This window comes from Pagrus major, chromosome 13 (genome assembly GCF_040436345.1).
Source record: "Pagrus major chromosome 13, Pma_NU_1.0".
Classification (NCBI taxonomy): domain Eukaryota; kingdom Metazoa; phylum Chordata; class Actinopteri; order Spariformes; family Sparidae; genus Pagrus; species Pagrus major.
This window is the reverse complement of record NC_133227.1, coordinates 19,787,465-19,813,346: the sequence shown is the minus strand read 5'-3', so window position 1 is coordinate 19,813,346 and position 25,882 is coordinate 19,787,465. Positions and strand designations below refer to the sequence as shown.

The 25,882-nt window shown below is 41.8% G+C and overlaps 3 protein-coding genes across 7 annotated transcripts in view; 2 read left to right on the top strand and 1 right to left on the bottom strand.

The window, feature by feature from the left end:
- LOC141007758 (phosphatidylinositol-binding clathrin assembly protein-like) overlaps positions 1-5,422 on the top strand; it is a 29,532-nt gene extending 24,110 nt beyond the window's left edge. Inside the window, exons 16-19 of one of the 2 annotated variants that reach the window (XM_073480161.1) lie at positions 1,080-1,103; positions 1,548-1,604; positions 1,709-1,828; positions 4,312-5,422. In XM_073480161.1, coding sequence (XP_073336262.1) covers positions 1,080-1,103; positions 1,548-1,604; positions 1,709-1,828; positions 4,312-4,326 — 216 coding nt within the window. In that variant the 3' untranslated portion in view covers positions 4,327-5,422. Of the gene's footprint in view, positions 1-1,079; positions 1,104-1,547; positions 1,605-1,708; positions 1,830-4,294 lie in introns of both variants that reach the window. The other variant, XM_073480162.1, reaches the window with a different exon arrangement.
- Positions 5,423-9,329: 3,907 nt separating this feature from the next.
- rbm14a (RNA binding motif protein 14a) lies at positions 9,330-18,954 on the bottom strand. Of its 3 annotated transcripts, none has more exons than XM_073480157.1 (8): positions 18,865-18,954; positions 18,054-18,233; positions 16,840-17,024; positions 16,456-16,641; positions 16,259-16,359; positions 15,730-16,011; positions 15,407-15,630; positions 9,330-13,590 (listed from the first exon to the last, which is right to left on the bottom strand). In XM_073480157.1, exons 2-8 carry the CDS (start codon positions 18,212-18,214, stop codon positions 13,101-13,103), a joined length of 1,629 nt encoding a protein of 542 aa, XP_073336258.1. In that variant the 5' UTR covers positions 18,215-18,233; positions 18,865-18,954; the 3' UTR covers positions 9,330-13,100. The 3 variants fall into 3 exon arrangements, with proteins under 3 accessions (XP_073336258.1, XP_073336260.1, XP_073336259.1); XM_073480159.1 differs by having other exon boundaries at positions 15,425-15,630; XM_073480158.1 differs by having other exon boundaries at positions 16,468-16,641.
- A 1,091-nt stretch (positions 18,955-20,045) lies between these two features.
- LOC141007755 (uncharacterized) lies at positions 20,046-25,486 on the top strand. Of its 2 annotated transcripts, none has more exons than XM_073480156.1 (6): positions 20,046-20,174; positions 20,702-20,905; positions 21,961-22,081; positions 22,258-22,330; positions 22,518-22,609; positions 23,378-25,486. In XM_073480156.1, exons 2-6 carry the CDS (start codon positions 20,702-20,704, stop codon positions 24,523-24,525), a joined length of 1,638 nt encoding a protein of 545 aa, XP_073336257.1. In that variant the 5' UTR covers positions 20,046-20,174; the 3' UTR covers positions 24,526-25,486. The 2 variants fall into 2 exon arrangements, with proteins under 2 accessions (XP_073336257.1, XP_073336256.1); XM_073480155.1 differs by having other exon boundaries at positions 20,046-20,190.
- Positions 25,487-25,882: the final 396 nt, after the last annotated feature.

Here is a 25,882-nt window from a genome sequence, read left to right as displayed (position 1 = left end):
ATAATGTTGCTTTAAGTGGCCTATAACACTCATGCTGGATTCACTGATGTCTAACTCAAAATATTCTATACACTTGTCTTTGCGACAGTTCCCATTTGGAGCCACGTTTGTTGTGTGTTTGAAGCTTTCACTTTGCCTCCGCTTACCGTCTTTGCCACCACAGTTTGAGTTTAGCACATAACTAATCACGGATGACATTATCACGCGCAACGTGCATGAATTTGACTACGTACAGTAGCAGGCTGAAACAAAAAATATTACTATTATTATAACTTATTTTGATATTCTGCTGTATTTTGCTTGTATATTGTTTTTAAATTTACTCATTTTGTTTTCAAGGCCAAGTAATCATCTTCAGATTTCTTGTTTTGACAAAAAAACAAAAGATTATCAGTTTCCAATGATAAATAAAATAGAGAAAAGCAGAAAAGTCTCCAATCGGCAGATTTGGCAGTTTTTTGGTTTAAAAAATGACCAACAGAATGAATCGATTACCAGAACTGCTGCAGATTAATCTTCTCACTATCGGCTGATTGTTGCCGTTCTAACGTCATGATTTACTCCAGAAATCTTCTGGTAGCAACAAACTGACTACAGCAAAATCAACTTAACATTAACGTCTCCGTGTAAAAAAAGATCTGGACTACTCTAGCAGAAATTTGGTAATGTGCATTCATTTCGGTGTCATCCATCACTTTGTCAGGAGTCAGTTCCTCTTAATGATACGATATCTCATTCTAGAGTGTAACTCATCAAACATACCTGTCGGCCAAATGTAACTTTTTCTGCTGCATTCGGGGCTTTTGAAGGAGCTCCTCAATGTGTCCTTTTGTGCTGCACTCTAATTATCTCCACGTCTCTTCCATTCAATCTGGTCTCATCTTTTACATTTTCGACTGATTGACCTCTCAACTCAAACCGCTCATTTATTCAGCAAATGGCTCGGAAAGCCGGCGGCACGGCCTGAATAGAAAGTAGAAGCGATGGCAACATGAGGAATGGGCAGAGGTCGGGTTTATCTTCTCTGCACAAGCGTGGCTGTTATTGTTGTAACTCTCTTTTTCTGTAACTCTCCACAGAATGGGATGATCTATACTGGCTATGTAAGTACTTTTATTCTCTTTCAATCCTCTTTTTGTACCTGATTTCATCCTCTCTGCTTTGATTTTTCAAAATCTGTATTTGTGCCACTTTTATTACCGGGCTGTTTGTATTGTATGATACATGAATCATCAGGGGAATTATTTTGCTTTGCCTTTGCATTGTTGTTTCATCCTTTTGTGGTTATTACAGGCTGCCAATCTGCCTCCTCCATTCATCTATGTTAAATGTTGCACCTCCTTTTGTTGCTGGGGATTAGGTGTCTTCCTACATGCAAATGTTTAAGAAAGTCAAAACATTTCTGTCTTTGTTTGGGGCGCATCTTTGACAGGTTAGACACGAGACCGACAGTATCGGGATTATGTTTGCAATCAACTTTCAGTTTTAGATAAGACTGTAGCTCAGCCAGAAAATGGTCTATTGTGTCCTTCTGTTTTTCTGTACAGGCTCCAGCACCAGTGGCTTTTCCTATGACGACACCCCAAGTGCCTGTGTATGGAATGGTAAGGAGCCGTCTGAGCTCAGAAAGCTTTCACTCGTTCTCTGCAGGGATTAATCGACTCTAAATCTTATTTTTTTCTTTGCTCCTAACCTGTCCTCCGACCAGCTCCCTCCTCAGATGAGTCATCAGATGGGGGGCGTTCCCATGATGCCCCCACAGCCTGTCATGTACAACCAGCCTGTCCTGAGACCCACCAATCCTTTTGGGCCCATCCCGGGGACACAGGTAACACACATACATGTATTAGTGCATATGTCACACACTGTAGTTGCTTTTTTGCTAAGAGTTTCTCATATCTGTCCAGTGTATTCACTGCATGGCTACAGCCAGCAGCCAGTTAGCTTAGCTTAGCTTAGCTCAGCATGCAGACTGGAAACATCCGCGGTGGCTCCGTCCAAAAGGATACTCAGAGTAGTCCTCCTCGCACAAACCACATATTGTCGTTTCTAGACTTGTGGATTAAACTAACAAGATGTAACAAAGCCACTCTAACGGTTTCACCCTGGTTGCAGTCTTTATGCTAAGCTAAGCTAACTGGCTACTGGCAGACATGAGGCTACTGGATTATACGTCCAAGATGAAACTGACATAACAGCAGGATTTTTAAAAAAAAGAAATTAAGTAAGGGAAAATTTTCAAAGCAAAGATCCAGAACATCAATTTCTAACTTCAGTGCCATAAAAAATATTTTATTTTCGATGCCCTCAGTTCAGATTTGTGTGTGTTTGCTCAATACATGCTCTGTGCTGTCTGGTAGTGGCATCGATGCCTTTCATAATCGCCATGGCCTTGGATATGACTCATGCCAATTTTGAACTGCCCGAGGGAAGAATAAACACATAAGAGTCCATTCTTGGTTAAAAGCACTTTTTTCGCTGTTTTCGTCTATTTTCTCTGTCCCGTTTTTTTTTTTTTTTCTTCATTTTTTTTGTTCCTAATATCAGTATTGGCCCCATAAATCAAGTCTGGGTCAGGCTCTGGACTTGACATTGTAATGATGTCACTGATTTTTAGATTAGTTTCCTCGGCTTGAGGACAAATATGAAATATGAAACCTCCGCGGATCAAAAATTTATAATGTAACGGTCATAATTGACCTTGTTTGCAGTTTGACGTGTCCTGAAAACAGTTTCACAGACTTCTGTTTTATAATGCCGTCATGTAGTGGCGCCATGTGACTGATTCACAACACATGCGATTGGTCTCTGAGTTTCCGGGGCTGCTAGTGCCGTAAAGGCTAGAAAAGCTGCACCAGTTAAAATAGCAATGCTCTCATCAGAATGTAATAATTCCCAAAAATGTATCAGTCATGGTCCAGATAGGATAGCGTCTGGGTGTGGACCCAGACAGCGGTCCACCACAAAGGGACTGGTCATTTTGCTGAGCAAATCGCTGACTGTGTATTTCAGTTTGAAGACATGAGAGTATGGAGGACCGCAAGATATTAATCTTTTAATAAATAGACTAAATTACAAAGTAATTCATTATTGTTTCAATTCATTGTACAATTAGTTAAATGCTTTATTACTATTTCTATGACACTTGTGGTCCTCCATATGAGAATGGTATCAATCTTTCAGTGCAACTTTTGGCAAGAAAGCAAAAAAGGATATATTTCTTTAATTATCTGCCTTTTTAATACTACTTTAAGATCACAGTTGATGGTATAACATGCATATCTGGGCCTTTTTTGCTTGTGTAGTTTAGTGTACTTTTCTTTGTTCCACACATACATGGCAAATTATTGAACCATCTATCATCACAAAGGGGAATTTTAAGATCAGCTACAGTGGAGGTTAATGGTAGAATTGCGTTTAAAATCTTCGTTTGAGATTATGAGTTATAGACTGTTATTAAAGAAACACTTTCATTTCAAGCTCACTGACTCGTGCTCCACCACACGCTTGTCAGTACGACCTGAAGCTTTCTTCTTTCTTCTTTACTTGCCCACATAAAAATTAAGCTCTTCTCTAATAAATACCTTCAGCAATCTCTCAGGAAATCACAGTTTATCTCCCAATAAATGTAGACGTGTTCAGGAGGCAGTAAAGGAGGCGAGAGGGGAGACGATCGAAATTGAAACTTGACTGAACGTTGGGCTGCGCTTTTCTTTTATGCTTTGGAAAGTGTTGCTGAGAGGGAAGTAGTAGCTGTGGGGTTATAGCTAATTATCTGCAAAGGGAAAATACTAATTGGAGTATAAGGAAGGCAAAAAACTGGGTCGATCAAATAAGAGTACATTAAATTATTTACTCACAAAATGACTGAAATGTGCTGGACTTCTATATATTTCTAGACATGAAGTATAACAGCAGAAGAGCTCTATGTATGCTTCTGTAACAACTAACGCCCTCATTCACAGCTATTCTTAAAAATGATAATTGGCTGCGGTCAAACTGCAATCCCTTCAAGACGGAGGGTGAATCATGTTGTCAGATGATAATAATTGACCAGCAAGTGTTTTTCACACAGTCTTGCAGCTACAAGACGATCAGAACAAACAAGTATTTTGACCAATTATTCAAAACATCGCGGGGTAACATAATTGCGTACGTAGCACTCACGATTACCTAGAAGCTGTTTTCCTGGCACTGCGGCAGGTAATATGCTCGTCAATAGATGCCTGAACACTTGATGAGGTGTTTTGTTGAACTAAATTACTCTCTCTCCCTCCCTCCACCCCCGCCCCCCCCTCGTATCCTCTGCAGATGCACTTCATGTAGGGATGATGTGGTAACCATGGCAGCAAAGCCGAGACAGAGAAGGCGAGAGGAAAGTAGATGGAGAGAAAGAGTCGAAGAAAACAAATCCAGAACCAAATCCAGCGCCGAAGGAAGAAAGAAGACAGAGAGGAAAAAAGGGAGGGGAGAGGAAGAAGGAGAGAGGCCCAGAAGAAATGCTGATGTCTGTTTCCATGTGGCCTAACCCTCTAATCTCCTCTCCTCTCTCCGCGTGGCTACTGATCTCTCTGTCTTTGAATCTGTATTATGCCGGGGCACCAGACGCTCCGCATCAGTCCCACTCATCCTCTGTTTGATTTGCCAATTCAAACGGCGATTACGACCTGTGATGACGCTACGAAGACTGACAGCTCTACGGAAGTGCAGATGGCGCTTCCTAACCACCTCATCCCGATAATTTCCTGTATAAAACAAACTTAACCCACTTCCCTCTCCATCCCACAACTGAGTCAAACTCGGAGGACACGCGTCTCTTTCTCTGATTGGATTGTTTGCTGGCACTTTACTCAATGTGAACTTTGCCAAGGGTGTATGTCTGTGTAGGTGATTTTAGCATCTTGTTCAGATTGGTTCCCCGTGTTGTGTGTCATCCATCACCTGATGTCAGATGTAATTGATTTGAATGAGTGTGTCCCTTTTTCTACATTTCAGTGTGCTGCATCGACATTACCGTTTGAGTCTTTTTATGAGCTCCCATTTGTTCTTAATTGCCAACTTCATCATCAAGAACCCGGCGTGGAACGATAATTTTGTGTGTGTCGAGTGTGGATGGACGTGGCTGTATGTACTATATGTGTTTCTCTTTCGGTACCTGATGTCATTGCTGTGTTGCCAGGTACCAACGTGTTACTGCACTGGAACTAACTGATGAAAGCACTGAGCCAGACCCAGGCATCGCATTTGGATGTAAACCTCTTACACTAACTTTGCTACTTGGGGACGTGCTGTACACACTGTGTATTTTGTTCTTTTGTTTTTTTGCTCCTCTACAGCTGTGCAATATCATGCAATCTCGTTACTGTCTTTTCCACCCATCTGTAGGCTGTTTAGAAGCTGTTTCCTGCTGTCGTGTTGTACTTCATATGTGTCTATCAGGTTTCTGTACAGAATGCAGTTTTGTTTTTTTAACATGTTCTGTTAAACCCGTACTGCTCTAAAAGTAGTGAAAAATGCACTGAGAGCCAGTAAGAGGATATTAGTAAGTGGGCAATTTTCAGTCTAGCCAATCAAGAAATGGTCCAAGTCCCAACTGTTTGATGTCCTCCCTGTCCTGAGCATTCGTCCTGTCCAAAATGAGTCTCCTGTGAAGTCCTTTAAACATGCAGCTTATGTCTCACCTCCGCTTGGAGGATTTAAAGACATTGCCAACGTAGGGAGGGGGTTTGTTAATGTAGTGTTAACATTCATGGGCAGGACAGCTAAAGGGCAGTTGGGGGATTCAAACGAGGACCAGACTGTCGGAAAGCAACGGAGGGGTAATGTCTGTCGATCACGACTCTAGTAATGCCCGCAGTGGCGACATACAGATTAATTCAGACAGCCAGACACGGAGGCTTTAATGAGACGTTAAATGTTAATTGTGGCTTTTCTGGCATATCCAAGGTCAAGTCAGACCCACAGACAGACGATATATATATATAGCACAAACCTTTGAAGAGGGGACAAACGCTCTGCTGCACAAAAACCTAAAATCATTGCTGGGATGTACAGTTGAAAGGGGCAATAATCGATTGGGGATGAAGTCGTTTTCTATTGATTGTGTCTGTTCTATGTACATGTACTGTATGTGTGTTTGTGTGCACATGCCTTCCCATAGAGATAAACAGGGTCATGTTCCTCGGTTAAGAGATGAAAGGTCTCTAGTGAGCTGGTAGTACTAACTTAGCAGTGAGTGTAATTGTATCCGTGTCTCAGTCTGTACAACCCAACGTCAAATTAAGGTGGCTCTAGGATCACTCATCTGCTGAAAACGCAAAAAACAAGCCCCGAGTAGTCATCGGACCTGGAGTCTCAAAGCGAATCCTGAGGCGAATCTCTCCAGAGAGCTGGAGCTGCACACGCCGGCAATTCCAAACAAAATCGTCAAGAGAATTTGGACTGCATGGTGGCGTTATAATTCACCCTTGAACTGTAACTGCTGGCTACGCAAAAACCAATCTCCCTGCAGCTACGACTCTACTACCAGCAGAGCGAGACTTCGGAGTTAGAAATCGTTACCAAGCAGGCTGATATTCTCTGACGTTACTAATTAAGAGGCCAACTGACATTTGGATATCTCCTTTGGAAAACTGTCGTTTCCACACTCCTCCATTACTCGTCGTTCCAGTGGTTTGTCTTTCTCCGTCAGCTGAATGCTCTTCTCATCATGCACTTCACTCCCACGACGCAGCTCGATCCATCCTGGGCCAACCTCTGACTGTTAATGTGTCCTCTGTATATAGGTAATGCCGTTCATGTGTTTATAGACGTGCTCTCTCTGTAAAGTGATCGAAGCCCCATTGGATGACGTACTGTACGTGGGACAATTTATTGCTGTATCTGTGTTTGAATGGTTGTATTTTGAAGGTGTCATCATCCAGGGATGGGTGGGTGGGCGGGTTTGATGTTTGTGATGTTTGTGTCCATCTCGAGGAGGAAGGGGGTGGGGTCTGGGGGCGGGAGGGTCAGGGGTAAACTATCACAACTGGTCTATACCAAGAGTGTCTTCATCGAGGAAGTGGACAGGACAGGGTCTGTCCTCTTCGACAACAGGAACATTTTTTTGCACCAAAGTCATCATCAAAGCGCAGCTTCTTCTTATTCAAGGTCACTACGGATGGATGATATCAGAACCCAAAAGGATTTTTTTTGTTCTTTTATTTTTAAAGACAAAGAAACTGTCTTTTTTTTTGCATGATTAAGTGTCGTCTTTTTATTGGCTTGTGTGCCCGGTAAAAGCATGACCATTGTGTGAACTCTCACTTACCGGTGTGTTTGGAATTGTTAAGGAAATTTCTCCATGAGATTTTTTACTTACCTCTTGACATGAACGTTCATTGACATTCATAATCAACTGTTTTACAATGGAGGGTCCGTAACTGTTTGAAGGCTGCCTCGCATGCAGAAATGCAACTTGCAAGTAACCCATCAAACTTCAAACCCAGTTACCATAACTGCATCTTTGTAAAACACCATGGATGTCAATGCCAGTTATCACCTAGCTAGCTAGACATTGCAGTCTTGTAAAATCGCTCTTTATTAAAGCGTTGCTATTTTCAATACGTGTGTTTGAATGCTCGCTCCTTTTTCATACTATGCCAGCAGCATCATGGGAGGTTGTGATTGGAAGTCAAAGTACTGTAATACGTGTTTGGTCTGGTCCATATTGTGTGGTGTTTTAAACGTGTTTGCCCAGTCTTGTCCTGTCTGTTGCCATCAACTGGACTTATTCTTTCCCAGTCATCCTCTAAAGCACAGACTGGTTTCCTGAAACCAGGCTTGGAAGAAGCTTCAACTTTATTTTTGAGACAACTGAAACAGACCTGGACAAGGGGTTTGGAGAACAATGACACTGTTTTTAACCCTACTGTTACAGTGCAGATGGGTAAGATTTAGGACTAAATTTAGTATCTCCATGTCTGTCAGTGATGTCTCAGTAGTCAGTACACTTTTATTTTTGTAGCACATAATCAAGAGTACATCTGTCTTTAATTTCTATCTCCCCTACTAAATTAATGTAAGGAACCCAACATACAAGCTATAAAGCAATCTTTCCAAAGAGCGTCCTCGGACGAGTCTTTCAGAATTAGAAGTGGAGAAAAACAGCTTAATTATGGGAACTATATACTTACTATTATGGGAAATTATTATTTTATCTTACATTCAGCTCATTGTCCTTCCTATTGAAGTCAAATAAAAACTAAGAAAAAGTATCTATGTAAATACTGAGCACACATAATACTTCTACCTGCACTAACATTGCAAAAAGGACATGGATGACCTTAATTCAAGGTGTACTTACATCAATGGGTTGCTTGTAGTTTTGTATTTTCCATAATTGAGGACCACTATCCAAGAGTGTGCAGATCTCTACAATGGTTCCCCCCCCCCAAAAAAAACAATTTGTCCCTTTGTATTTGTCACTGAAGCTACTTCACAGACTTATCTGGCAGCTGGAAACCAGACTAACATGTTACCAGGGCAGAAACTGCATCTCCATGTCGTTTTCCCGCTGAAAGGCGCATGATGTCTACGCAGTTTCACGCTCCACCCTTTCGTCTATTTACGTACATAGACCTACTCATCATATTACCTCAGTATACCCTCAGTATTGTGTATACTGCATTCATTCAGAACTCTAGTAAACATCTGTAAACTGTTGATCGTTGTTGAGGGCATGAAACTCAGCACTGTCCATGAAAAAGTCTTGTTAGCAGGGAGTGAGGTTCCATACCTTCGATTTCTTCTCATTTTCTTTTTTTGTATATCAAAGTGATTGAATTATCAACAGGTTTGGATTGTTATCAAATTACTGGTTTTTATTTGAAAGCATAGGTTGATGTTTTTGGAAGAAAATGGAATAAAACGTCATCTGATGCTGAGCTCTTAGTTTTTTGGTGACTCCTCCACGAACACTTTAAAGGGGCTCTGTGGAACTTCTGTTGCGCCAGAAGCTGGTCCTTCGTTTATTTTAGCGGTCCACATTTCTTATTTTCAGCTACTGTTGCTGTTAGCGGAGTAGAGAGAGGTACTCGGACAGTCCGACCCGAGTCCTTCACAAAGAAATCCATAGTCCAGCAGCATTAAACATGTTAAATCTTCCACAGGCTTGTTTAGGCAACCGAAAGAGGCGAGCGCGTCTGCTCATATATGGTCAATAAAAAAGTGAATAATACATGTAAATTGCTACAAATTGTTACATAGAGCCATTTTAAGCGCCAATTCATTCGATTAGCTCAAAGAGGGTGAAACTTGCATCTTCAAATATTCACACAGAGAAACTTCGGTTCAGTTGAAATTCATTTATTGATAATTAAACATTTCAAAGAAGATAGGACAAAATGTAATTTAAAACAAAATGATATTTGTGTTCATTGTCATTCATACAAGTTGAATGTGGCATCAAAAAATCGCTGTTTTAGGGGAGAGGGGGAGTCGAGCGTTGAACCAGCAACCGATCCTGAGCCAGTGTTATTCAACTCTGAAATGAAGGGCCTAGAGATGTGCTCTTAAGCAAGGCACTTAACCCCGAAGTGGCCCCAGGGGCGCATTTACAAAAACTAACAACCCATCCCAGTTAAATGTCCCACGTCCAGCTCTGGCTGTGATTGCCTGGTACTCTTGAATGACGGGCTGTTAGGTACGGGATGTACTAACAACAACATGACTGCTTCGGAAAGGGTTCAGATTTAGACTAAAAGATGTGTCCTCCAAATCTTGTGTGTGAGAGCGGTCAGTATGTTGGGAGCAGGAATGTATGAGCAGAGTATGCTTGGGGTAAATGTAGGGATATGACCAGGAAAATCAGGAAAAGCAGGAAAAAAAGGTTATCTCCTGTTAAAAAAATGACAAGCGATCCATCTCCAAAAATCCTTACAAAGAAAAATCCCTGAAGACAGGTAAGGAATAGGAAGTATGGACAAAGGTGTATCTGTATGTGTGTATGTTTGAGAGTGTGTACGCGTGTTTTTCGGGGAGGGGCAGGAGTGTGTGGTCTGAGTGTTTACCTTAGCGGGGGGACACCCCATCGTCCACAGCATTTTCAGGCCTAACGCTGCTGTTTTCCCCATCCCACGCTACAGCTGCGTGTGGCGTACGTCCAGGGCAAGGGCTCAGTTTGGCTCCCTCCCACTCTAGCTGCAATAATCAGCAAGAGGAAGAAGGTGGCTGGAGCAGCAGCAACAACAAGGCATGCAACTAACAGTTCACATGGAGAAGGTGGAATAATGTGGATATTTTTGAGAGGCTATGTGTCACTTAACCAAAGCACTACGAACTGAGGTGGCGAATAAGAAAAATGAGTGACAATCACGAACGGAACAGCTACTGCAAGTGATATAAAATACAGGTGGAATCAGGTGTGCATTGGTATAATTTGCACGTGCGAGTCTGCTTTACTTGAGTAATGCAATGAACCGTGTTGAAATACAGTGTGGGGTTGTCTAGGTGTGGAATGAATGCAGAGTGATCCTGTGTCAAAATGAGGCGTGTGTTTCTGGTGAGATCAGAAGAGGGTAAAGGAAAAAGGTCATCGGCCCTTCTCACTGCTGCTCGGGAAAAATCTGCGGCCTTTGCTAAATCCAAAACAACCTTCACGTTCACCTGCAGCACCGAGACCGTCACCTTGTATCCACTCAGTCAATAACCCTACGATAATACAGCAACACACCAAACTGCACTGCATTTAGGAAAAAATAAACCTGCGTCTGCTCTGCACTCAGAAACGGCGAAAAACTGCTTTCTCTTTCACTTCAAATGTGTTTTTATAGCGTGTTTAGTTCATACACCCCAGCACTCACTACATGCTACAAGCATGACGGTAATCCTTTCCAGCCACTGCCACACAAACGGGTCACCTGTTCTTTTTTTATTTTTCCTTTTTAAACATACTGGTACACAACTGTCCTACTTCATCTTGTCTACTCGCTATCTCAAACCATTTAGGAAGAAATACAATCACTTCATCTTAGCATTAACAGTCAATGTTTTCCCCGTTCAACCAAATATTGGTCGTCATTTCCTTTTCAGTTTAAAATAAGGTTTTTAGTATTTACAAGAGTACCAAGTTGTACATTTTCAGGTATGAAAACTAGCTCAACTTTCTGGTTTCAGAGGCAATGACAGCAGCTGATGGGACCGGAATTAAAGCCAACGATAGAAAATGTCAAAAATCTCAAAAACCAATTGGAAATCTACGTAGAATTTGTCAGATTGTTTTCACGTCATTGGCTTAACAATGCTGCCATTCCTCTTGCTTATAAATGCAAATATGTACAAAACCAACAAAAACTCAACTCTTCTCCTTCAGTCAGAAAATATACCAAAAACCTGGGTTCAACTGAGAATTACCCAAAATTAAAGAAAGATGTGAATGCATTCACTTTTCTTTTTCACACAGGATGCAACTGAACACAAAACTGAACTAGAAAGAGATGAATTACTTCTATTCCAATGTTTTAGAGGCAAATGCCAACCTTTAAACAAAAACTCTAGGATATTTTCAACTCCTGAGAGCGGGACTTGTTTGTTCCATCTTCGTTTGTTTGTGTACACCTTGAGACATACAGAGAGCCTGGGCCAAGCAAGAAAACACAAGAAAGGTTCATTATGGCAAACTGTTTCAAGACAACAGCCGAGTCATATATTTAAATTTAAATTGCTGAAACATTTGGACGACTGCAGTGTATTTCTACCCTGTTGTTAACGAGGTCATGTCAAAAATTCACACTCGGCTATCCCTCCTGGCAAGCACGCATAACCACAGACTGCTAATTTCCATCATAAATTAAGCAAACTGTCAGAATTGAACAGGAAGGCCTGTGTGGACTACAAATGAACCCTGTAGTAATTCTTCACATCTCAAAACCAACAAGTAGGCATCGCTACAGAGTTAATGGGACTGCAACATAATCTAAGTGACATGCTTATCCTGCAGTTTAATCAGGTTTTTTCCAGATCAAAGATTCCCATGACCCAAACTTGAGAGGGACAAAAATTATACATCACTTAAGAGTGATCGTGTATAATCGCTTTAGAAGCACTCAACCTGTCAGCTCAGTGAATCCAGCCTGAAACATATTCATAAGACCGTCTGGTCAATTACATCCTCAATCTAAAAAAAAGGTTCTTCAGGAAAGGCGTTATGAACCTGACCGATGTGCTGCTCAAACCCAATTTAACATCAGTTCTGCTTTCTTTTCTAGTCAACATGTATTATAATTCGGCAGTTACACATCTGGACAAAAAAACTGGTTGCTACTGGAGGGTCAGTGCAGCTGAATTCAAACAAATGCCTGTTAGATACTCCACACAAGATGTTCTCAGGACAACGTTAGTGTGTGGGTTTGGATGTATATTTTTAAACTGTTATCATGGGCAAAAATGTGCCTAAACAGACCTGAATCTCCAACACTGCAAGATTAAAAGAAGTAGAAATAGGGCCAATTTGCCAGATGGATAATTTTCTCTTTTTGCCGCAATACCAGTTCACTGTTAATGAATGAATATAACCGTTTATTGTATTTCTCTTTAATATAATTTAGCATTGTTTCTCATTTTTGTGCTCAACCACAAATTTGTGATAATGCAATTTTACATGAAATCCCTATTGTATGCACATGTTATGTAGAGTATTTAAAGTCCTTGATTTAATTCAAACAAAAGCTTCACCAGTGAGTCTGACTTTGTGCCAAGAAATGTTTCAGCTTCTTTAACATTCAACAAGGAGCCAGCTGTGCCTCTATAACATCTAACAGAATCTGTGAATGTGAATGAGAATACTCCAACATTAGCTGTCCAACTTATCTCCTTCCCTACTTGTCCAAACACCTTGTTAACTGATTATCCACTCAACCGCCATCGACTAACAGGCAAGCTAGTTAGAGACTCGGATACGATGGAGAAAAGGGGAGATGCTTCAGATTTAAAGCACACTTGAGTTGCAACCTCGCTCCCTATCTGATGTTCCTCTTTAAACTGTCCCTTATGTAAATACACATGCACACACACACACGCACACACACACGTCTGCAGTGTGGAAGGAGTGTTTAGGGTTGGGACTATCGATAAGGGGGTTCTGGCGTGTGGTAAGGGTAATCATTGCGCTGGGGCATGGGTTGCCCGTGTGCGGGTGTCTGCTCATACGGTGTGGATGAGGAGTAGCTTCCCGCTGCTGTGTAAGCTCCCGATGAATCATATGCTCCCGGTGCGCCGTAGCCTCCGGATGTGTCATAGCTTCCTGACGAGGCGTCGTAGTTCCCAGATGAAGCGCTGTAGCTCCCAGTTGAGGAGTCGTAACTTCCCGAAGTGTCATATGTTCCCGGCGGTGGGTAGGCTCCCGATGCGGCATAGGATGGAGGTGCTGAGTATGTCCCCGGCGGCGCAGGTGCTGTGGTGGAGGCCTGTGCCTGTGTTGTGGCCGGTGGAGGTGGAGGAGGTGGCGGAGGGGGAGGGGGGTTGGTGTAGGCATACTGGAGGTACTGGTACTGTTGCTGGTACTGTTGATACTGTTGATATTGATGCATTTGCTGGTAGTACTCTGTGTAAGACCTGAGGAGAAACACATTTTTCCATTGTTTAATGTTATTGTAAAGCAGTTTGTAATAATTGATCAATCAGTGCTATGTTAACAAATTATTATTGTTATTATATGTGCAAATGGAAGCAGACTTGCACCCTATTCACACAGGACTGTTATTATCTCTACTAATTTGCAAAAATTGTGGAGATCGTCTGTGATTTTAATCACATAATGGTCATTTCCACCACATATTACCTGTCATACTCCTCCTAACAAAGCTATATGTGAGAATATTAGTCCCATGCAAACTGGCATCTTATACTCCTTACACACTGCCCAAAAAACCTACTTACACCTGGTAACAACTGGCTTTTGTGTGCAATGTGAATGTATTTTATTGGGATATACTCTCGCGTCAATTTATGGTGCAGCAGTCCCGGGTATTTATCACCTCCAGCTCAGATGAACACGCTAATTTAATCTCCTTTTCAAGCCCAGTGCTATAGCGTGTATTGAAGCTAAGGCTGCTGGCTTGTTAATATCTTTCCATCCATCTGTCAGGCAGGGCTTGAATATCATTCAGTCAGCGCAGAGTTTAAAAGAGAGACTGAAGTTAAGGATGTGAAAAAAGTAACCACTTGTGGCTTCTGTGTGGTTTGTGCATGGGCAACTCTCCCATCAGAGATCACAAAGAAGCCACATGACACCCCTCCTTAACAACTTCCGTTATCAGCTTCAGAAAAAACGATGTGTCTAATTCAGAAATTTTGATTAAGACTTTCTAAAACAAGCTTGACGTCTTCTAGATGTAGTCTGACGAGACATATGATCTGCTGCTTGCTACGGTTCCCTTTTTTTCCGCCATGCTTATGATGAATGAGACACACGAGGGGGAAAAAAAGAAAAGAAGGCAAACTTCCCGTCCGCTGGCAATGTGAAAGGAGTTAATTGCCAATTATTAACGGGTTCACGCGCGTTTTAGTACGGAAGCCCTAAAGGGCCATGCATTCATACATTTTATTTCCTCCGTTTTCCCGTGATAACGAGTTAATTTCACTTGTTTTCTCGAGATCTCGCGTTATTATCTCGAAATAACAATTGCCATTTTCCCGAGATAACGGGATAATCTTCTCGAGATAACGATATAATTAATTCGAGATCTTGAGAAAATAAAACGATAGTGTAGTATATTAAATCATTGTAGGAAACATCATTCAGTGTAGCAATGTCAGAGGAGCAGGAGCATATCGATCACTGCGTCACATATCTTTTCAATCAAGGCCTGACACAGGCTGAAATATGATTTATGCCTTGCTATTACAGATAATATACACATTAGTGTGCATAATCTAAAAAGATGGTTAGCAAGGCTTCAGCTATATCGGCGGCGCAATCTAAGTGAGCCTGATGTCGTCGTTTAATACATAGCTGACCAGCTACGAGGTCCCGGGCGTCTCCATAATCTCAGGCCTATCATATCACAGTCATTATCTCGAGATCTCGAATTAATTATATCGTTATCTCGGGAAATCAAAGTTTCGTTATCTCAAGAAAATTATCCCGTTATCTCGAGATAATAACTTGAGATCTCGAGAAAACAAATGAAATTAACTCGTTATCACGGGAAAACAGAGGAAATAAAATGTATGAATGCATGGCCCTTTAGGGCTTCCGTATTTTAGAGACCCACATATACACGCTTATTTCTGTGTAAAAGTGGAATATGTGACTTGCGGTAATTTCTAAATCACACGAGCTCCCCTAGTAACACAAGTCCTGTGCGAATAGGGCTTTAATATGTTTATTTTTCATCTGCCTCCATTCTATAACATGTGATATGTGTACCTAGCAACAGGATCTGACCCTTCAGGAGCGTTGGTGGCGGCTGGGGGCTCCTCAGGTCCTCCAGGTGGTGTCGGCAGCAGGGCACGGCGTTTGGGTCGTATCTGAGCGAAGGAACCTGGAACGGGGTCAGGGAGGAGGGGTGCTCGATTCCCTCTGATTGGGCTGCGGTCCCGCTCATTCTCTGAAGCTGCTGCCTTTCTCCCTGCTTGCTGCTCTGCCAGAACCTTTAAATGAAAATATGTTGGTGAATATACATAAAAAGTTAAGACGCAAAAACGTTTATGGAGAACATTACACATAAACTAATAAATGTTTAAAAAGACCTTCTGTCCCTCCTGGAAGAACTTGGCTCTTGCTGCCTCAAAAAGCGTTGTTGGATCTGGTGCGGTCTGTGGCTCTACTTCTTCAACGGGGGCGGCTACGGCGGAATTGTGATTGGCCATATCTTGGTACACCTGGTCAGCGACAGATCCATACACCTGGCTGGCAAGAGCGCCGTATATCACCCCATCTGCACCTTTAGCGCTTGTGATGCCTTTTAGAGCAGCGTACGTGGGGTCAAAGGATGTGGTGTTGTAGAATGAGTTATGGACACTTTGTTGAACCTACAAAGAAAGATGACAGACATAAGCATTTAAAACATTCTGAATACACCCAAACTTAGTTAATCTACACAACAATAATAGTGATGGATATGGGGGTGTTTTTTTTTTTTTTTTAATTTTTTTTTTTACAAAGGATCAAGATAAAGACAAAAACTAACAACTGCCTAACACAGTTTATAAAATCATGACCCCACAGCTCTCTCAGATTTTCCAAGATGGTGGATGTTCTGATAGAGGATTAGCTCACCTGTATGGGTAGTCCTGCTGCAGCTGCTGCTGCTGCTGCTAACACCGCTGCTTGACTCTGGTGATGCTCTAGTGATGGAGGTGGTCTTGGAAGAAGACCACCTGTAAGGAAAAGAAAGCAGAAAACACGATGAGAGTTGTCTTCTGCATTCAATTACATGCAAAACACTTTTAAATAAATGGAGCCTTCATCTCCACCTGCTGTTACACCTGCTGCATTTCCAGCCGTTACAATCTGGTTGATCAAAGGTTGGGCTTTGGACAGCTCGACGGCCAACTGGCGGCCCTTGTACATGGTCCCGTTGAGTGCATCAATAGCTGCCATGGCCTCCTCCTTTCTCTCCATATGCACAAATGCATAGCCAACATTTGAGCATAGTCTGGCTGTAAATCGCACAGGAAGCAGAGAGGTTAGTTAGCATGATTTCAGAGTAAAATTAAAACATTCCCTAAGTATATTGTCACTTTTTGTTTGGTATTATACATTTCAAAGAAGCCAAACTGTCACACACAAAGCAGAACTTCTTATCTAAAATCTGACTGCATCATGGCGACTGGTCAGTTAGTGGCTTTCTAACCCACCTTTGACTTTATCACAGTCTAAAACTCTTCCGAAGGTTGAGAACAGCCCGTGCAAGTCATCTGCCGAACATGTCGCGCTGAGGTTCCCCACAAACACTTTAGTGGAGTTGGGTGGGCGTGCGCGGGACTCCTCGACCACCAGGGGCCTGCCTCTGTACTCTTTGCCATCAAGATGCCGTATGGCCCTGTCGGAGTAAGAATTATCTTTGTTATCATCATCAGGTGTACAGCAGATGACACTAACAAACACAAATAGGGCTGCCCTGTAAAACTGAAGATGAGGTACAGGGCACAGAATTAGCTCCGGCCTCTAGTCAAATGCTGGTAAAATATGTAGTGCATGACCAATACCTGATGTTTTTTTGGGTTAATGAGGATACCAAAATTAGGGGGTAAAAAAATTTGGATCCATATCTGCCAATATATGGAAATTTCTTGCAGTGATCTCACAAATTTGGTTGTCAAACACTTGTACGCAGGATATTTTATAATAACCTTTATTGTCCAAACTTACAGCATCACTGAGAATTTTTATAATTATAATTTATCTCCTTTTTCTGCATTATAATCCCTAAAAAATAAAATCTAATATATAATATAATAATATATAATAATATAATTAAGTTTTTGGACAACCGATACATCAGTCAGGCCCTAAAGGTATGCGAGTGGCTGGTAGATTTACTTCACTAAAAGACAATTAAACAACTGTAATCAATTTAGCGGCTGGTAAAATTTGAAAAAACTTGCTCATAAATTATGACAGAAACAGGAATGCTGAAATTACTTCTACCATTGCACCATTTGTATTTCCACCTGCCTGTGCGCCACAAATTTTTCATGTTTTTTTTTATATTCATTCTGAGCCTCACTGGTACAAATATTTTTTTCAGGATGTTTAAACTTCTATCTCTTGTTTAAAAAAACACAATGACAGGAGAATAAACAACTGTGAGACACATTTCTCGTAAATGTGTTCAAAAATGATTGGTTTCCATTCATGTCAAACCAGTCCAACCACTTTAGGAAACTTAATGAACAAGTACCTGCTGAGCAAAAGTAGCCAACCCTACCTGTTTGAGTGTGTGCTTCAAAAGATGTGCGTGTATAACATTTTAAATCCCCGTCAAACTTAATCTCTATGACATGCAAGGATAGTGATAGAGTAGCAATTCATTCATAATGTATAACAGTGGTAATGAACAGTTGATTACCTGTCTGCTGCCCCCTCTCCCTTCAGGGTAACGAAGGCATACTGTCTGAGCAAAGAGCAGGTGTTGATCTCTCCATACGGAGCAAAGAGCTTAGTCAGCTCGTCGTGAGTTGCATCTAAAGGAAGGTTCCCCACAAACAACTTCACGTTCTCACCGCTCATCTCTGTATCAACCAGGCATCTGCAAGAGAGTCAACAGGAGGCTTTGGTTAAGTTGGACAGCGCTAACAGGCTAACGCTAGCTGTTAGCTAGTTAGTGAATCTCAACAGATCATTCACGATTTGGCAAGATTCAGCTAAATTGATATCACCAAAGGGAGTTATTGTTTAGACTTCAAGGTATTTCGCCGCTTTCTGGCGAGAAGGAAACGAACACTAGCTAGTTAGCTATTATTAGCAAAGCAAAGCTAATAAAACCGTTAACTTTCGCGGCGAAAATGTGTCCAATTAAATTAAAAGGCAGCCACTTTACTTGCTGAACGACGAATACACGGCGACGTGAATGTGGCTGCATGGTCAAATGCAAGCTCAGTTTCACGACCAACAGTAAGCTAAAACTAATACCACTGGCCATTTTGTAAAACGCAAACATTACCGATGAGGCTAACGCTAGCTATGCTAGCAAGCTAAAGCTAACGCACTGGTTTTCATCATAGTGGCTGAAAACGTTCGCTTAAACAACCGCTCCGCCACTTGTATGAGCTATTATAATGTATATTAGCTGCCGTCAACCCTTTGGCGTTTCTAATTGGTTGGAAAATGGAGGAAAAGCATTAATTACACCAGCACAGTAGCTAAGACAGACTTCTTACCCAACGCGGTCGTGTGGAGCTGTATTTCAAACCTCACATCCGGCTCCGGTTTCACGAGGCGCTCCTGGCGGCCATGGGGGCGCAGTTTCATCCGTCACCGTGTTATTTCATCACGGTTGTGTTACGGCTCACACAAGATGGTTCCTGACACCACAGGCTCATCAAATGGTTCTCGTTTCACAGGCTACAAACTGCATGACTCATCAAACACCAAATAATGTGTTTTATTATATGTGTTTTTTGGGTTGGGCATGACGTTGTTGACTTAAAGATGTGTCGCAAAGACATGACATGCTGGGCCTCATCTATTGAGTGGCTATTGAAATTAAAATAAAAAACAAGAAGTCGCAATTATAAGATAAAATAAAATATAAAGATAAAATAATAATGAAAACATCGCCTTGAAAAATAAAATAAAAATATCCCAATGATATTTATGAGTTAAAAAGTCATAATCATGAGATTAAAAAAAGATCAGAATTGTGACATAAAAAATTTAAATTATGGGACAAAAAAATCGAAATGAAGAGATTAAAAATGTAAATTATTAGTTAAATAGGGGAAAAAATAGGAGATTAAAAAGCGAAATTATTAGATTAAAAAAACAGAATAATGAGATAAAGAGTTTAAATTGTGAGATAAAAGTCGAAATCAGGGGATAGAAAGGCAACATTATTAGATAAAAGTCAAAATTAGGAGATTGAAATACAGAATAATTCGATTAAATGTCGTAATTGTGAGATAAAAATCCAGAAAAGGTTAATTATGAGATAAATGTAACAAAATTATGACTTTATCTATAATTTTGACTTTCATAATCATAGGAATATTTTTTATTTTAATCATTTAATTATTTTTAATCAATGGGCTTCCATACATTCACCAAAGAAGCTTAACTTCCTGACTGTCAACATTACCAACATTAGCCACCACTTTTATTTTGAAACTTTTATAGCAAACACTGTGGCATAGCATATAATGTAAATACAACGAGGCTTCTGTTACCTATACTACTCATATTATACACACTATCCTACTGACAGTCCTGTCGTGGGTATAATAAAGTACTACCACACTGTCGGACACGTGAGCCTCGCTCTCATGACTGTGACGTATTTGTTTCCAGGTGGGAGGGGGGAGGAGCCAAAGAGGAGAGCCCTGTGTGGATCTGGGAGCACAGGTTATGACAGGCCAAAGTGGAGGAGAAGTTGCCTTTACATCGTGGAAAAGTTGATGGAAGGTTGAGGAACATGTCGCCGTGAAGTGGAGTCGGAGGGGGATAAAAGAGGAAGAAGGATCGGGGCGAAGAGGTGAACAACAAGCCTGGTAATGTTGGAAGAATCGCGCAGTGTTCACTTAAACTAGATAAGACCAGTTGTGTGATTGTACAGCAGGAAGACTCTAGTTTGAAGAGGAAATGTAAGTTGTAAGTTGTACAGGAATGTGTGCTGCAGATCCAGATAGCCATGAAGACAGACTTATTCAACAGGCTAACACCAACAATATAATTATAAGTTGTCTTTATTTTTAATAGTTAGCACATCGCCTTCTGTCACATTCTTTGTCCTGTTTGTATGTCTGTAATTCAAACGTCTGCATCCCATAGCGTCCTATTTCATTTAAGCTCTGTCTGAGCTGCTGCACTTTACCAAGTCTGGACTTGCTGTCCCAAGCCAGGCACATTTATTACGCAGGTGTGTGTCTGTGTGTAGCAGCCATCCCACCCATCTTGCTGTAATGAATGTAAGCCACAGGGACAGATAATAACCACTGTGTGGGAGTGCATGATCAGCTGCAGGATAATTAATCACCGTGTGGGTGCACTTCTTGTGTGTAGATGGCGCAGCAAGAGGAACCGCTGTATGACTTCCCCGAGCCCACCCAGCCCTCACAGCGCAAGTTCGTGGGGCATCACAGGGGACGGGGGTCTCTGAGGAGCATCAGTGTACTGGACCGTCTCCTGCTCACAGTTCCTGTCTGGCTCCAGCTGTCAATCAATCCTGCCACAGCACTGCACATACTGCAGAGGGAGCCGCCTGGGGTCAGAGCCACATACACTTAAATACAAGAAAGTACAGCATTTGTCCTAAAGGGGAATTCCAGTATACTTAGGGGTCCCTTTTTTTGTTTCCCTCCTTTCCTTCACTGTGTTATATAGGTTCTTGTGCATGTAAAGCATCTTGAAAGTTAGAAAGGTCAGAAGTTGCACCAACAGAAGCTCCTCTCTCCCACAGAAAAAAACTGCACCTGAAGTGCCTCGCCTTTAATTCCGCGACTTTGTGACATCACGCTATGTCACCATGTCATACATTTGCATAATTGATGCCTTGTGGCTAGTTTGGCACATGCAAATTGCAGACTGGGTATTCAGGAGGGAGGCCCTTGAAGAGACAGAAGCTAAAATAGAGTGAGCATTAAAACATGTCTCTACTCTAGTGGAAACCCAAACCAAAACCCACATTTTTTACCTCTGAGTTGAGTTGTTACAGCTGTTGTCTCATCTAGATGGTCAAAATCATCTGAATAGTCAGCCGTAACTTTGGATATACATTTTTCACTCCAAGCTCCTCTCTCCAACTCAATCTTCCTGCAACAACTCACCTCTCGCGAGATTTCAGAGCGAGATTTCTCCTTGAGTGAGACTTGTGTTTCTGGTTACAAAAAGAATATCTTAAAGGTGCAATATGTAAGGATTGGCCACCTTTTGATGTTATACTCCCAACAAATAGGGGCAGCATATCACTAGAGTAACTGCTAACTGCTGCTAACTATTTTCTGTTTATGACCGTAGCTACTGTTAGCTTGTTAGCTCAGTTAGCTGTGCAGTTAGCCAGAGTGTTTGTATCTACCCCACTAGTACAGGACCTTTGGACTGGGTTTTTGAAGCTCCCCAAGGCATTATGTTGCAGCCATTGCAGCCGTGTCAGGGCTACCGGCTGAGGCAATCTACTTGGCCGAACATGTAAATACAGGGCCCTGGTTTAAAAATACTGGAATCCCCCTTTAACACACATATGCACAGACCTCTCTTGCCTCCTCTGTCCATGTTCTGCACACTCACACATGCGCTCAGTAATCAGTTGTGTTGTCCTGCAGAACTTCCTGGTGCGCAAGTCTCGCACATCCCAGAGAAACGTGCTGTGCGTCCGTTTGGCGGACGACAGCGTGCCGTCGTTCGTTCAGCAGTTTGGGATCAGGGAGGAGCAGTCCAGCAAGAGTAAGAAGTGTTAAGACATATCTGTCTACACACAAAATCCTGTCATATTGCACTAGAACATTTTTCAGAGACCCTGTTCAAAGTATTTTGTCAAATATCCCAATAGTTTAGACCTCAGACGCAGTCCAACCACACTGTTAATACTTACCACCCTCTCCCCCTCCCTGTGCCCGCAGCTCTGTCTCTGGAGACTTCAGCCATAAGCTTTCCAGATCTCCCAAGACTTATTTCCTTCTACTGTGTCAGCAGGTAAAATCTTGACTTCTCGGTCTTATTTTCCTCTTTTCTCTCGTTCATGATCTCTTTTTCTATCATCTTCACTTCCTCTAAAGTATATTCTCCTCCTTCTCCTTTTCTACATTGATCACTATCAATATTTGTTGATCCACGGGAAATAATGTTGGTGTTAATATCTTATATTGTCTTTGTGTGTCAGAGATGTATTACCCTTCCCTCTGGAGCTTCCTGAGGCCATCGCAAAGGCATCATCCCACAAAGAGCTGGAGTCCATCTCACACATGGGAATAGGTTGGTGAAGACATTGTCTTGTCTCCCGACAGCAGGTTTTGTAACCTCAACCTCAAAGACACGTGTCTTAAAGGATTTATTGACACAAGGCGCACACATATTAAACACACAGTAATTACCTCCCAGCTACTGAGTAACAAACAAACACTGGAAAAATGAGTGTGTAGGAATTTAATTCCTTTTGTCCATCAAAGGGAGAAGCAGTAGACAAGTCAAAATGAAGTTTATTGATGAATTATAATATAATCAACAGTATGTATGCCATGAAATATACTCCGTTTTTAAAAATTACTTTTTAATATATAATAATATAATATGAAACAAAAAAACATATTAAAAAATGTTACTCGTTACCATTTAAAATGTAAAATGTGGAGGTTGTTATTAAATTTCTATTCCATGAAAGGATGACAATGACAATTTTTAGGACGTGGTTGCAAGGTTGTCAAGAGTTCATTCATATTTTTTTGCACATCTTGTATGAAATGCATTAATCATTTTTTGTCATCTTTGATTCCCTTTTGTACTAAATCTGCAACAACTAGTGAATTAATCGATAAGTCGATGGAAAGAAAATAAGTTCCCGATTATTTTGAAAGTCGATTAATTGTCACTTTTCAAGCAAAAATGTGAAACATTTGCCGGTTTTCGTATTTTTTCTAGATTATTTCAATCATGAAAATACTCAGCAGATTACTTGATGATTCAAATAACTGTTAGTTGCAGCCCTACTGTGTACAATTTATCAAAACACCTATTGTTTTATAGAATTCTGGAGCTCCCACCTAAACGTTCGTGGGCCACGGGAGGCGCCTAAGCCTCAGAAGGATGAGGAGAAGAAGGCAGCTCCGCCTGCTGCTGCAGCCCCACAGACGAGCTCTGCAGCTCAGCCTGATTCAGCTCCCCCGCCCGACGCAGACAGCCTGCTCCAGAAAGCACCCGAGTCAGACACCGCCACCCAACAATCAGGTCCCAACGCCACCCTGTTCCATGAGTTTTGCCCGATCACGACGCGCAGCCCCAGAGAGCTGGACTGTGGCTCGGGCATGGGCGCTCTCTGCTTCATCAACCCTCTTTTCCTGCAGTCCCAGACCGCCCTGTCCAGGAGGCGCATGTTCAAACGCAGCCTCAAAGTTCGGATTTCCACAGAGTCGTCGACCCTGCTGTCGCCCCCGCTTGCTCCTCCTCCTCCACCACCTCTGATCCCCAAAACCAAAGGAAAATGTAAAGCCCTGAAACGGGGACAACAACAAGACATTCAGGTTGATCCCACAGCTCAGGACTCTCAGCCCCAGTCTCCGATACAGATGCAGGACGCCCCCAGTGAGATGCAGGAGCAGGTGGAACCAGGCCAAATGGACCAGGCTACAGCTCAGCTACCAACACTTCCAGAGGACTCAGACTACATGCAGCCCTCTCCGATGATCAATCTCTCCAACCCTCCCTTTCCCTCTCCTTACCTCTCCCCATCTGCATCTCCCATGGCGCCTCCCCTTTTCCCCAAAGTATCTCGGTCCCTCTCTCCACACAACTCACCCGGCGCCTCACCCTCTCTTTCACCTTATCAGTCCCCATCTCCTTCTCCTAAGGCCCCCTTCTCTCTGTCTCCCTTCACCTCTCCATCCTTCTCCCCGCTGGCAGAGCAGGCCTACCACACACCTGCTGCTCCTTCAAGAGCAGATCAGCAGAGACCAGAGGAGGAGGGAGCAGGTGTGGATGAAAATAAGGATGATGATGATGAGACTGATGAGGAACTGCGCAAAAATCAGGAAGAGGAGGAAGAGGGTTTGGTTTTAGGGATGAATGCTGCTTATCTAAGTGACACGGACAGCTGCAGCTCCTTCTGCAGTCTGGAGGAGGCAGCAGAGACTCCACCTCACTCACCTATCAAACAGGACAATGGTACGAGCCTCTAGCGAGCAAACAGACTGTAACAGAATGACATTTTGTGATATCACGATGCACTGCGTACAGACGGTGACTGCATCCCAGAGAGTCATAATAAAATGTTTTTAGAACAGAGCTGAGTTTAAATTAAATAACTTGAACAAAACCAAAGATTTGAATGATGGTGCTGGTTGTTGTGGACGTTTTAACTGCAAATGTAACCTTTTATATTCTAACGCCATCATTTTCTTAAAGGTGCAATATGTAAGAATTGGCCACCTTTCAAATTCATATCACCAGAGTAACCGCTAACTGCTGCTAACTGTAGCCACCATTAGCGAGTTAGCTCACTTAGCTGTGCAGCTAGAGATCCCGACTTGGGGCTTGGCGCACTGGGAAAGTGTTGATGTTTACATATGCAGCTAATGCAGGAGCTTTGGACGAGGATGAGGCTAGCCTGTAGCATGCTAACATAAGTAGATATCTCTGCAAAGCAATACATGGATGTCATAATGACAAAACTGTTATTTAAAGTTAATTTTTGAATGTTTTTAACTAAGATTCTTACATATTGCCCCTTAAAGCCTTAAAAAATAATTATTTTTGCCTGCTTTCGTACCTTACAGGTTGCCATTTGTTTCTTTTGATATCAGTATTTTCTGTAAATTCACTAAATTAAAAAATGCAGAGACTTGAAACTTTCTTGAGTTGGTAAGTTCATCTCTGTTAACCTTTAGCAGCAACATAAATGGTTTAATTAGTTGTTCTGGTTCCTTGTGGGAGTGAACTAGGGCTGCACAATATGGGAAAAAACAAATCAAACTGCAATTGTTTGGAGAGGTATTGTGATATGATTCAGTGAATGGTAAATTAGTGTTTTTTAATGGTGTTTATTTAAAAATGGTCTCTGTATGTTAACTAAGTCTGAAAAAGAGCATTTGAAACTCGAAAGGTCACTTGTGGATGTGCCAATAAATTGCACTTAAGGCAACAAAATGTAACTTCCTGGAAAGAGATATTTGGTTGTTGAGTCTCATCCCCAGATTGTCAAACACTGGCGCTTTGAGTGGCCGTCTGACCCGAGCATCAGTATTTGATGACACTGGGATGAGACTCAACAATCAACTATTGCTCTCCAGGAAGTTACATTTTGTTGCTTTAAGGGAGCCACAGCAAGTTTTTTTTAAATGATCATTTTTGCTTTTTAACTGAAAAATGTATTAAAATAATGCTGATGTGACGTTCGTTTGGGTCTTTACCAAACAAACATGTTTTCTTAGATCTGGAGATCATGTTCTTTAGTCCAGGGCATCTCTGCAGCACTGCAGTACTTCTTTATAATGCTGTTTTTTCTGACCTTTTACTTTTATTGCAAAAACTGCAGCT

What these genes read in the sequence shown, in the direction of transcription:
- rbm14a (XM_073480157.1), bottom strand. Translation starts at nt 18,214, where the DNA reads ATGAGCGGTGAGAACGTGAAGTTGTTTGTGGGGAACCTTCCTTTAGAT. An exon ending in TGCAGCAGGTGTAACAGCAG is followed by an intron (nt 16,360 to 16,455) that starts GTGGAGATGAAG and finishes TTTTCCTTACAG; the next exon opens with GTGGTCTTCTTCCAAGACCA. An exon ending in TCTTCCAGGAGGGACAGAAG is followed by an intron (nt 15,631 to 15,729) that starts GTCTTTTTAAAC and finishes TTTCATTTAAAG; the next exon opens with GTTCTGGCAGAGCAGCAAGC.
- LOC141007755 (XM_073480156.1), top strand. Translation starts at nt 20,702, where the DNA reads ATGGCGCAGCAAGAGGAACCGCTGTATGACTTCCCCGAGCCCACCCAG. An exon ending in TGCAGAGGGAGCCGCCTGGG is followed by an intron (nt 20,906 to 21,960) that starts GTCAGAGCCACA and finishes GTTGTCCTGCAG; the next exon opens with AACTTCCTGGTGCGCAAGTC. An exon ending in TCCTTCTACTGTGTCAGCAG is followed by an intron (nt 22,331 to 22,517) that starts GTAAAATCTTGA and finishes TTTGTGTGTCAG; the next exon opens with AGATGTATTACCCTTCCCTC.